The 13,605-nt window shown below is 34.5% G+C and overlaps 1 protein-coding gene across 1 annotated transcript in view; it reads right to left on the bottom strand.

Moving 5' to 3' along the window:
- The window catches only part of LOC107038467, a 21,628-nt gene extending 8,553 nt beyond the window's left edge, over nucleotides 1-13,075 (bottom strand). Inside the window, exons 1-3 of the mRNA XM_015257563.1 lie at nucleotides 12,967-13,075; nucleotides 8,740-8,958; nucleotides 3,967-4,116 (exon numbers count right to left, since the gene is read on the bottom strand). Coding sequence (XP_015113049.1) covers nucleotides 3,967-4,116; nucleotides 8,740-8,907 — 318 coding nt within the window. The 5' untranslated portion in view covers nucleotides 8,908-8,958; nucleotides 12,967-13,075. The remainder of the gene's footprint in view (nucleotides 1-3,966; nucleotides 4,117-8,739; nucleotides 8,959-12,966) is intronic.
- Nucleotides 13,076-13,605: the final 530 nt, after the last annotated feature.

The following is a 13,605-nucleotide window of genomic DNA, read 5'->3' as shown; positions in this document are numbered from 1 at the left end:
CGATTTTAGACAGGAATCCGAGCTCATTCTGGCTATAGTTTTCAATCAGTTCCTACTTGGTCTTCAAAAATCAATTGGACGCTCATTTGATTTCCAATTGCGAAAATTCCAAAACTACCATCAACTACAAACGATTGCAGTTAAGAATCCCACGTTATGTCAAATACAACTATGAAATAGTTCCTAACTGTTCAAAAAAAACCGATTGAACGTTTATTACGNTTGCATGCCACCCCGTTTTCTCAGTGCATTGGAAATTTGTGAGCACTGCAAACAACTGCAAACGATTTTAGACAGGAATCCGAGCTCATTCTGGCTATAGTTTTCAATCAGTTCCTACTTGGTCTTCAAAAATCAATTGGACGCTCATTTGATTTCCAATTGCGAAAATTCCAAAACTACAATCAACTACAAACGATTGCAGTTAAGAATCCCACGTCATGTCAAATACAACTATGAAATAGTTCCTAACTGTTCAAAAAAAACCGATTGAACGTTTATTACGATTCCGATCGTAAAATTCCCAGAACTACAATCAACTACAAACGATTGTAGAGAAGCCAATGTCATTCCAACTGTAACTATGAAATAGTTCCTAACTCTATTTCAAAAACGAATTGAACGCTCATTTCAGTTCGGATTGGAAAAATTCCAAAACTACAATTAATTAGTAATCAAGTATGAACGTTGGTTCATAAAGATCTTCTTTTCTTATTGATTTTTTTTCACTGTTAGAAATACCTACAAACGAATTCTTCTACATATCTGAACTCTACACCACCCTTTTTTCTCGGTGCATTGAAAATATGTGAGTACTACAAACGACTACAAACCATTTTAGACAGGAATCCGAGCTCATTTTGGCTATAGCTGTTAACAAGTTCCTACTTGGGCTCCTAAAATCGATCAGATGCTCATTTGAGTTCGGATTGAGAAAATTCCAAAACTACAATCAAGTATGAACGTTGGTTTATAAGGTTCTTCATTTTTTTCACTGTTAGAAACAACTACAAACAAATCGTTCTACATATATCAACTGTCTGCCACCCCGTTTTCTCGGTGCATTGAAAATTTGTGAGCACTACAAACAACTACAAACGATTTTAGACAGGAATCCGAGCTCATTCTGGCAATAGCTTTCAATCAGTTCCTACTTGGTCTCCAAAAATCGATTGGACGCTCATTTGATTTCCGATTGCGAAAATTCCAAAACTACAATCAACTACAAACGAGTGCAGATAAGAATCCCACGTAATCTCAAATACAACTATGAAATAGTTCCTAACTGTTAAAAAAAATCGATTGAACGTTTATTGCGATTCCGATCGTGAAATTTCCAGAACTACAATCAACTACAAACGATTGCAGACGAGAATCCAATCTCACTCCAGCTCTAACTATGGAATAGTTCCTAACTGTATTTCAAAAACGAATTGGACGCTCAATTTCAAACTACAAACAAGAAAAACGTTACTACTATCACGAGTAGCTCAAAATCTATCAATTATGAAATTTTGGTTCAAATCCAACCAAGTGGGGTGCCCACTTCACGGAGCTGAAGGGGAGTCTTATTGTTCTCGAGCTCTGATTCAATCGCTGAGCATGAAATTTTCAAATTTTCAAGTAACTATTTAAGTGTGCATTTAAACATTTTTTGAATATTGATTCTATTTATCAGATTGATTGATTTTTTTCTCATCACCTACGGGTGTCGAATAATTTTTCTTGGATGTTTTTCTAATTATTGAAATAATATTAAAATGCGTCTCGAATTGGTGAACCGGTCGAGTGTTTTCTCTCTCTCACTTTCCCATGATGCTCACTGTCATTCGAATCACGCGCCTGCGCATGAGGGCGAAATCGCCCCGAAACTCATAATTTTCAGAATCATCTGTTCAAATAACTTTCTTATGAAATCTGAAAAAAATCTGAAACTTATACGTGGTCTCAGGAAAGATTTGATTTACCACCCACTAATTTTTCCTCAATAGTTCACTATTCTTTTGGGTGCCATAGAAATTTCCCTAATGGAGAGTGGGGTAACCTCGGAGGTTATAGCTGAAAGGGTTACAAAAACATCCAAATTTCATTATTTTTTTTCTTGAGACTGAAGTGTGAAGAAAATTGTGCAAAAATTCTCAATGATGCAGCATACTCAGACATTTCTCCCATGAATTTCCCAATTTGTTTTCATTATTTTGATTTCTTACACGAAACACCTTAAAAAATACTCATCCCCAGAATGTGTTGATTAACAGATTTTCATCCCCAATTTGTCGTCCAAAATGGGGTAGAATACTCATTGAATAACTATTTGAAGTGTTTGTTACTAATTGGTATTGGTAGTTTGAAAGAATCCAAAGAAATTCTGTTTGAAATAACTCCTATATTGTTAAAAATTTCCCACTGAAACTTCTGGTAAGGGTCTTGGAAATTTCTAACAAGTAACACTTTCACTGAAATTTCTAGTATTTTTGTCATTGAAAATTCATAATTACGTTCAAAACTGCACGGGAACTGTAAATGTCAGTTTAATTATTCCGGGAAAATTAGTGCAAAATCCTTCAAAAATTCCTGTAATTCCAAGAATTTTAAAGGATTCCGCAGAAAATTCATTTGACTTTTGGAACATGGAAGTCTATCATCGCTGAGTCCGTATGGACTCATATGATCTCTCCTCATTTGAAACTCCCGACGGTTTTTCACATATTTCTTACATCAAGACGACAATATTAGTAATTTTCACTAATTTTATCCGCAGTTCTCATTTCAACTAATATGAAATAGTTCATCTTTAATTCAATTGATTAGATAAGGGCGATAACACTTTTCTTTTTTCATTCAATTGAAATTTAGCATCACATTTTCCTTCTTCCATGTTCAGTTTCCATTTCTGCTGGATGGAAAGTTATTATTCTCATCAGTACTCCCAATAATAAAAAAAAAGATAATAAACAAAAGTTGATAAAATATAGTTAAGGCCCGGGTCCATTATCTTTCGAACGTGATCTTGCTTATTTTTTTTTCATTTTGATAATCTGAAATGATCTCCAATTGCTGTTCAGTTTATATAGCCCTGGAGTCTCCAAAAATTAGGATTGTACAATCAAAAAAACGTTGAAAAAAAGCTGAACATTTTCAAAGAGCGTTTTTGAATAATATTGGGAAATAAATCCAATAGGGAGGAAATTGCAAGATAATAATTTGATGTATCTAATGGCTGTTAGGTCGTCATTTGTCAAAGTAGTCAATGACTGTCAGATCGTTACTTACCATGATAAATTCATTCATTATTTCCTCTCTATCGCACTTATTTCTTAATCTTTATTTATTAATTTTCATTTCTTAATCTTTGAAAATGTTCAGTTTTTTCTACTTTTTTTCATTATCCAATCATAATTTTTAGGAATTCCTGCAACAATTGAGATAATGTTCGAAAAATAATCCAATCGGGCCTTAATACACAATTTTTGTTGTACTGCTCTCCACTTTTCCTCGTCCGGGGATTGGTATTAGTCCTTCCCCAAACTGGTAAAAGTGAAAATTACTACGGAAAAATATTGTTCACGACTACTGTCATGGGGTTTTTTACTCGTGTGGTTGGCCAGTCCTCGCCATCGGCTCGAACGCCAACTCTACGCGAGTAAAAAACCCCGTGGCACTCGTCCCGAAATATACAATTTCACTAGAATTGCGTCAAACAGTCGTTTTTTGACTTTCAGTTTGCTCCAATCGTTCCTTCTGATTTCCAATATTCCCTGACCTTCAATCATTCAAGTAAACAAAATGAATAAATGATCTGTAATTGGCAGAAATAGTCAATGTGAAATGATTGTTTCTAATCACATTTCCCCATGATGAACCATTAGGAATGCAATTCGCATTTGATTTTAATGAAATAATTCTGAGCTACGTCATTTTTCACCCCCCCCCCCCTTGTGACTCTCTAAACCCGTCATTACTTACATTGTCCCAATTATCTTCACCATCGTCAACAGTTTCGTTATGGACCTTGTTGACTTGATCCACGGACAGGATTCCTACGAGCTCTCTGTTATCAGTTTTATAGGTGAAGGACTGCACTTCTCTGTAATCTGGGCAATCTGCCACGTGATCCTGTAAACGTAACAATAAATAAATCAAAGACTGGCCGCTTCCGTTGCTCCTGGTAAGGGTGTGACGCTTAGAGATTAGGTGTGATTTAGTATAGATAAGAGAAAAATAAAAAATTCCTGACCAATTTCTTTTTGCTTCGAAGTAGGATTTTTCTTATTTTTTTATCTTATTTCGTTAGGGTCACTAAATATGGTCTAAAAAGTCAGGATAAATGTATATAGGGGAGGGTGGGGCAATATGGATACCCGATTTATAATAATGAAGTGAATTTGATCAAATCTACTGTTTCGAGATCATTTAATGATTATAAAAACAAACACATTGTCATGAGACTGCGTCGTAGGAGTTGCAAAGTAAAGCAAAAACGGGGTAAAGTGGACACCTTGATTTCTTCCTCAATTTCTTATGTTTCAACAATATTATTCAATTTCGAAAACACTAGTCATGACTGCGATTTTCAAATTGAACAAAAAAACTTATTTTTTATTTTTGTCGTGGGGGGTGGTAAACCAAATTTTTCTTTGCTCATTTATCCTCCCCTCCTCCCATTGTTTCGTTTGTGAGTAGAAAAGTAGGACATCTTACAAATTTCCCAAATGGACAAAAGGTCAGTTGTATAGTACGTGCAATTGTTCATTGAAAAAATTAATAATTTCAAAGTTATTTCAATAGTAAAATAGGAAATCCAAAGCTATTCTATATTTCAAACTTCAATGTAAAATTTAATAGAGTTGAAGTTTATTTGTTATCTCTTCCAACTCGAATTTTTCCATATAAAATAGACCCATACAATTCTGTTGGAAAATGCCTGTTGAAAATTCTTTTTGACTTTTTAAATAGGATCAATTTTTTGGGTCTTCATATCGTCGCATTAAAATCAAAGGGGCGTAAGTGCCATTTCTCTGAGATTTTTTTTCTTTTAATACCAAAGGGGCGTATGTTTTTTTTTCCTTCGAAATGGAGTTTTCTCAACTTATGAAAGGTTTTTTGTGGACAAATTTCTGAAGTGGCAAATGGACGTAAGTCCGACTAGCAAGTACTGAAGGGGCGTATCTCCAGCACATACGCCTCTTTCTTTTTATACTTTTTGTTTCTTTTCTAGCTCATATTGAGAATGAATAATTCCAAAGGGGCGTAACTCAGGCACATACGTCCCTTTGTTTTTGAAGCAATAATCACAGAGGGGCGTAACTCCAATATATATGTCCCTTCATTTGTTACTGTTCGTTCCTATTGATTCATCAAGTATAAACGGAATCACATGCACTACAGCCCTAATAATAAATAATATTTGATTCTACATTAACCTCCCCTCCCTCCCTCTCATCATGAATGTTCAAATTATTTCCCTTTGATTTTTTGCTTGAATGAAACAATTTCATGAGAAATATGAGTAACTAAACTAAAATTTTCTAAAATTTTCTTCTAAATTTATTCGATTTCATTCATTAATTTATTTCATTTTTTTAAATTATGACTGCGAATTTCAGGAAATTATCTGTATGAAATTTCGAGTCGTGACTGCTTTGAACACTTCGGAAGAAAATGAGACCATAAAGGAAGAAGAAAATAGTTAAAGCGTTTTATATTAATATAACAATATAAAACTCATTATCGCGAGTAGACCTAAGATATAATGAGAGAGAGGCGTATGTGGGACTTACGCCCTTTTCGTTTTATTTCAACATGAAATGTGTCATCCGAAGTGCACAACACATAATGTAAAAAGGGCGTAAGTGTCATTTTTTGAATGAAATGAAACAGGCGTAAGTATGGAGATACGCCCCTTTCTCGTTGAAATATAGCAATTACGCCTTTTTCCTAGATTTTTTTTTTCCGATTTTTGGTCATAAATTCCATGAAAAACCGAAAAAACAGGAATTCGGAACATAAGCACCTTTCACTTCTAAAATGGGTTTTTTGGCACTTACGCCCCTTTGATTTTAATGCGACGATATTAGTCCATCCTATATGGATTTATCAGGTGTCCAGATTGCCCAATGAAATAATTTTAGTAAATTTAAATTTTGAAAAGACATTTTTTTTTGTAAATTTTTTGAGTGTCTATTTTACCCCAGGTGTCCATATTGCCCCACCCTCCCCTATAGTCGTTTTTAAAATGACCTTTTTGTCATTCCGGCCGTAAGGCAGCGTTTCACAGACGCGGAGCGAAGCGGAGCCTACGGCCGTCATGACAAAAAATATTGTTCGTCATATGGCCAAAAAAAACTTTTCTGACGAATATGATCGCAGCCCTCGCCTTCGGCTCGTGCTGCAAACCTCATATTCGCCAGAAAAATTGTTTTCAGCCTAATGACGAAATATACTATTTTGGCCGTATGACGAACAGTATAACAGTAACAGTGAAGCGCTGCCTCACGGCCGGAATGACAAAATAGTATATTTCGTAACGAGTTCAAAAAAGTGTTTTTTGGCGAGTGGGAGGTTTATATCACGAGCCGAAGGCGAGTGATATAATCCCACGAGCTAAAAAACATTTTTTCACGAGTTACGAACAATATTATTCATCACGTTGTGACGAAAAGTGAACTTTTCGGCACGCTCCGCTCCGCGTGCCTAAAAGTCCAATTTTTAAAAAAGTATTCGCTAGAAATTCTATTTTTCCGGCCTGTTGCGATAGGGTTTTTTACTCGTGTGGTGTTGGCCTCCGAGCCGTAGGCGAGGACTGGCCAACCACACGAGTAAAAAAACCCCATCACAACAGCCCAGGAACAATATTTTTCTGTAGTGATTTTCAAGTTTTTGAGTTTGGGAAGTATGTCATACCAATTCCCAGACGAGAAATCGTGAGAAGCAGTACAGAAAAGTTTTTTTTGGCCTAATGACGAAATATATTATTTTCTGTTTTCTTATCGGGGATTTTCTGTCGAATTTCATGTTTTTTTCATGAATATAGCCTCTAAGGTGAAAAGCGTAGTAAGGGCGCTAGAGTGGAACCGCTGGCATTCCGCTTTGACGACCGTAGAGTGGGGATATTGAAATTCACCTTAGGGGGTTGATAAACTCCATCTATTGACACCAATTAAAATTCACCTTTTTGTGAAAATTCTAATGAATTCAATAGTTTTCGAAAAAATTTTTTAACGATCACTCAAACAATTGTTATCAGAATAGGACTAATCGTACACTGAGAGAAAAACAAACACATTGTCAAACAAGTCTTGTTTGGGCCAACAAAATCGCTCGTTAAAAATTGCCAAAAAAGAATTTGTTTGGTTCGAATTTGAAAGTTGCAAACATGAATAATTGTTCTGCTTTCGACAGTAACGAAATATTTGGCTCAAGAGGATAAGTCACACCAGACGGTGCCTTTTCAGGATGAAAATATCTCATATAGAGGAAAATTTATCAACAAATATTTTATCCCTAAGTTACAAGATTGCTATCATATCATTATTATTGTTTGATTCAAGTGTTAATTTCTTGTCTGTGATTATTAGACAGCCGAAACGAAGGAATAGTGCTAGAAATGACATTTCTTACGTGTACAGAGAATGCATTTTTTTTGCTTTTTAATTCTTAAATCTATTTTTGCGACAAAAAATTTTCATTCCGACGCACTCTCTACATGTTTGGCACAAAAAAATCCTTTTTTGATAATTTTCAAAAAAATATTTTCTTGGCACAAGTAAGACTTGTTTGAGAACTTTGTGTAGCTTACAGTGTAGCTTACAAAATTGATAACAATAGCCTCTTGATTCTTCTAGAATATGATGGGAATCGCACCATTCGTTGTTGAGTAACAGCATATTGTTAGAGTTAAAAAAAAATTGAAAAATAACTACACACATATATATAATAACTCGGAAAATGCTAGGACGATGGTGATTACAATCTAATCCCTTCTGAAACCCACGAAGATGCATCGATTGCATTCGAATAAATCGAAAGTGCAGAGTTTTTTTCGGGAGAAATCGTAACGCAAAATTTTGCTCACACACATACAATAGTATATTTCGTGTCGAGTGCCACTGGGGTTTCGGCTCGTGTGAGGTTGGCGCCCCGTGCCAAAGGCAAGGTGTAGCAATCACACGAATCGAAAACCCCAGCAGCACTAGACATAACTGATATTTTTCTGTAGTGATTTTTACTTTTACCAGTTTGGAGAAGAGTCAATACCAATCCCCGGACTGTGAAAAGTGAGAAGCAATACGGAAAACACATTTACACATAGTGTAAGCTACCCAGTAGATGGACACTGCCCTACAGATGGACGAGCTACTTTTGGGTAGGAAATTACGCAAAAAAATACTGAAATGTGAATTGTTGCTTTGAGTTTTCACTAACTGTGATTCTTAACCCCTGAGTGACGATTTTTTTTTCGATCAATTTTTTTTTTCAGTTGCTAAAAAACAAACGTCCATCTACTGGACGGTTTTCTTAGGCGTCCGTCTACTGGGCAGTTTACCCTACCGATCTCCAAGAAATGTCAGAAAAGTTTCTTAACGAAAGGTGAAGAAATCATGCAATTTCCACATTTGGTTTTTGGGGTTTTCACAATAACCTTTTCTCTTCGGAGCAAAACGTGAACAGAACACCCCGGAGTCGAATTACAAAAGTTGAATCATATGAATACAAAAAAAATAGATCAAATTTTTTTACCTGGAAATTGACCTTGTCAACAATGTGAACTGCATTGTAAGGACACAACCATTTGTCACGAAGATTGTGGTTCTTCATGCACCTTACAATGTGGAACTGAAGACGACTCTTCAGAATCTCGTGAGCTGGATCCAGGGGACAGAGCACTCGGGGATCCCCTGCTGCCATTTTCCTTTAGTGTCTTCTTCACTCTTTTCACCACTAAAATTATGCTTTTTCCTGCAAAATTTTTTTCATTGATGTCGTCTGCTTCCAGATTTTCCATTAAGGGGATACGTCGGTGAAATTTAAAAGTCTTCACTGGGCCTTTGGACTCATTGAACAGTTTGTGATATATGTCGGAATATGGAAATAACTAGGGAAAATCACGGATCCGATCGATTTTGCCCCGTATAACCACGAAAAACTTCATTTTTCCTGTTCTTACCTTCAAAATGCTCCTTGCCCCGTAGTTTTCATACGATTTTAGCTTTTTTTTAAATGTTCGTTACATTCCAAAGAATAAAGTTAAGCATCCGTTATTTTACTTTATTCGCAATAAATTATCAATAAATGAATTTTGAATTTCATAAATTTTACTCTACTCTAAAGCCACGGAAAATTTAACTGATCCCTCTCGTTGCTATGCGATAAAACTTTAGGGAAATATACGCTAATTTTGCAGGTTTTGGGGTATTATAGCTGAATAGTTAATAGAATAAAAAAATTTTGAGCATCAGGAATAATTCTCCAAATTATTTGAATTTTCAGTCAAAAGACAAATATTCAGTACCGAATTACGCAGTTTTCAATAAATTGGAAATTCAAGAATAAATTCGTCTGAATTTTTCTGATTCTATTCATTTCCATACAACGATTGAACTGAAATCTAGTTTCTATTTATTCTTCCTTCTAATTTTCAAATTTCACCGACGAATTTTTTTAAATTTCAATGCAGCTGTCACTTGATAAAACTTCCAAGCAAGTGTGTGTCGCAGAGATAAGGATAATCATAAATTATCATTACCATTAATTTCATAAATAATCAAGTAATAGAACTTAACAATTTCCAATTATTAAATTAATCAACAATTAAATATTTGAATTCCGAATTATTTTACCAATCAATAATCGAATTCGGAAGAATGACGATTATTTAATAATCTCTAATATTTTTTGAAAATTTCCAATTATTTACCTAATAATTATTTAAAAAGTTTTAATTCTCAATTATTTATTATTTTCCAAGTTCCAATGATAAACGAATGAATTCGGTTATTTGGGGAAATAATTCTCTTAATATTTCTGGAATAATGATTGATGCCGATCACTGGTGTGCCGTAAAAATAAGCCAAAATTTTTCAACAGTGCATGCAGAATTTTGTCAGAAATCAATTTTACGCCAATAAAAATGAAATTTCAGAAAGTTTAGGCAATTTCCCTTATCAATTTATCAGAAAAAAATGTAGAAAGGAATTAATTTCTTGTGAAATATGATTCGAATGATAATGATTATCAATTTTTTAAAAACTTTTTAACGGAATTTAATTAACAAATTCGATTGAAAATCGCGAAGTAATATGAAATATATGGATTCCCTTGATGTCAAAAGAGGAATAAATTAACAAGAAAACCTGTCATTTTCCGTCAATACACCATTTCATTCTGAAAATCTAGGAGAAATATTTATCCCATTCACCAAATGATTTGAGAAATTGAAAAAATCTTCGGAAAAATAACGAAAATATTATATTAGAATTGAACCGACGGCAGTAGCCGTGCGGTTAGAGTGCTAGACTAGGATGCCAGTGATCCGGGTTCGAGTCCCGGCGACGGCGGTCAAAATTTGTAGCGCTCTAATCTCACAGTTTCACTGCCAAGCGGTAGTCTCGTCAAAGGGACGACTGTACCTGGGCAGGTTTTTCCCTCAAAGCGAAGTTTTCCCTCGTCCTTCGGCGAATACGGTACAGGGGGTTGGAGGGTGGGAAGGGAACAAATCGTAAAGACCCGAAAGGGCATACGAAGAGAAAAAAAAATTATATTAGAATTGACACTTAAGATGATATTTATATACTTGAGCCCTTAAAATTGATGATATGTAAATTTAATAACAGTGTCCGAAATTCCTAGGAGAATTAGCATCAGAAAAGTGTCCGAAAATGTAGTGCCTCTTCGTTTCGTTTATTAGGAGGTAGATAATATAGAAAAAACAGGCCAATATCCCTCTTCATTAGGATTTGTCCTTTAATAGGGGGAGCCGATTCACTGTTAGAAATTTTTAGAAATTTCAGTCACAGCGTCAGCTCACTTTTCCATGTTGTGAGGTTGAATTCAATTTCAAATGAAAGTGTTCACTAAATTTGTCATTCATCTTGAAAATTCAAGAAAATTGAGTTTTTCATGTTGAATAATCATTGATTTTTCAATGAAAGCTTGAATTTCCAAACTCACTGTCAAAATTGAACATCACATACAATTCAATTTTCAATAGATTGAGAATTCAGAAAAATTGTTGTCTGAATTTTTAGAATTTTCAATGTTTTTCAGTGCCATATCGACCTCAAAATTGAGAATTGCTTGAATATTCAAGAAATTAACCGATGCGTCAATGAAGAAATATACAGAAATTTCATGTAACATTGTCGTTGTTAAAAATTTCAAGCTTTTTCACTTGAAATGTCAAGAGTAATTTTCTAACAGTGTTGTAAAGGTTATCAAATTATATATAGAAAAAAACTGGCCGTTATCCCTCTTAATTAGGATTTTATTTTTAGTGGGAGTCAATTGTAAAAATTATAAAATTAGAGAGTCACTCTTTCATCTGTCACTGAATGGCGGTAATTTTCCTATTTTTCAAGAACTGTCATCGCCTCAATTCTAGTATAAACGTTGTAAACTGACACCCGATCATCTCCACTTTCCCCCTCGGAAAATCATGCGGTGGGGGAAATGTAAACAGTCCTCCGATTGTTTTGACAGTATAGAATCGTTCATATTGACCTGAACTTCACGGTTGAAAAAATTTCATTGAAAAACCCAGCGAATTCTCCAGACTATTCTATTGGATTTCTATTGAACTTGCTATTAGTTTTTGGTCGATTCTATTGACATGCTCAATAGAAAATATTCTATAGAAAATATTCTATAGAAAAATTCAACTTATTCTATTGAGATATTTTCCAAAGAATTTCCTCGGTCAAATTTTCTAAGTTTGTTGTTCGATTTTCTTGATAAAACGACAAAAAATAGAATGAAAAAAAATTGTAAAATTTGATCCGAGGAAAATCTATAGAAAATATTTCAATAGAATAAATCGTATCAAAAAATCGAATTATATTGACTTTTTCTCCAGAATATTTTGTATTCAGCATTTCAATAGAATCGGCCAGAAACTAGTAGAAAGTTCAATAGAAATTCAATAGAATTGTCGAGGGAATTCGCTCAGTTTTTCTATTTAATTTTTTCATGTCTTTATTTGCAATCATTGATTTCTTTCAATAATAGATATCACTGGAAAAAATATCAAGAATCAATTGTTTGGGGAATATCTGATCTCGCAATGCCATTTATGAATCCTACTGGCGGGATAATCAAGTTAATCGTGAACATTGATTTTTGATACGATAAAAAAATGAGTGATCGGTGATTGACAAATAATTAATAATGAACAAGTTCTTGGCGGGACTCTCCCACACGGAGAGAAAAATTAAATAAAAATTACCAAAAAAAAAAAACGTAAAAATTACGTTTTGAAACGTCAGCCGTGAGCGAAGTAAAATTCAATAAAAAGTGTGAGTCGGAACTGAAATTGTACGAATCGTCACAAATGTTCCATAAAAATTAACCACCCGTCTGTTGACTCACCGCTGTGGGTACAACAAGTCGTTCCGTAATTTTTCCCAACGATTGAGAAATTTTACGAAACAGAACGTAGAAATAAGTCACCAGCATCATAAAAATTGTTGAACGTTCAAGAATATTTTATTTTGGAGGCATAATAAGTTGGGAAGTTTCTGTACGATTTCACTTCTTCGGGAAAAATTACGTGACAATTTCGTACTTTGTTCGGTGATGAACCTGAAAATTCACTAAATGTTTCAGTTTTTTTCTCTTCCATTTCTGTAAAATAAAAATGGTCGGAAAACGCTATTTGTCTCCGTGCACTTGATAAATCGATCCATCAATTCTGTACATAACTTGAATCGTTTTATGGTAATTTTCCTACTAATTTAATTCAATGAAACTTACGTTAGTATGAGAATCCTTTCCTCAGCGGATGTTCTTCTTCTAATCCTTGTGGCTTTATCCCCTCACTATGCTAGAACAAGTGCCAAAAACTCTCGAGATGTTGACTGTCGAAGCACTCGAGACGTTATGAACAAAGACCACAAAGATCACGCGACGCGGAGTTCAAGTTTCAACCGACACACCACCCCTATCCCCACCCCCGCCGCCTGCGCTGTTAAAAATTTATTGAAATTTCAATAATCCTAGCAATTGAATTTAAATTTGTTTTCAATTTTCAAATTTTAAGTTTGACACCTGAATAATTCATTTTTCATTCACAAACGTTTGAAATATTGCTCATTAATTAATAATTCAGTAGTGAAGTGGTAACCGGTATAAGTCGATTTTGACTATTGCCCAGTTTTCAATGAATATCTCAAAATCTAAGGGAAACAGCCAAATTTTTGTCATGAACTTTTTTATCGAGCAAATTGAGAGTTACAAAAAAGGAAATTACAACAATTTCGCTATTTCCATTAGATTCCGAGATATTTATTGAAAAGTGGCCAATAGTTAACATCGACTTATACCGGTTTACCACTTCGCTATTGAATTAATTGTTAAAAGGTGAAGATTTCAAACGCTTTGGAATCGCTAATG

The sequence above is a fragment of the Diachasma alloeum genome, unplaced genomic scaffold (genome assembly GCF_001412515.2).
Source record: "Diachasma alloeum isolate Michigan unplaced genomic scaffold, Dall2.0 Dall_scaffold_00284, whole genome shotgun sequence".
Classification (NCBI taxonomy): domain Eukaryota; kingdom Metazoa; phylum Arthropoda; class Insecta; order Hymenoptera; family Braconidae; genus Diachasma; species Diachasma alloeum.
The sequence above is the reverse complement of the archived record's forward strand: the minus strand, read 5'-3'. Positions and strand labels throughout refer to the sequence as shown.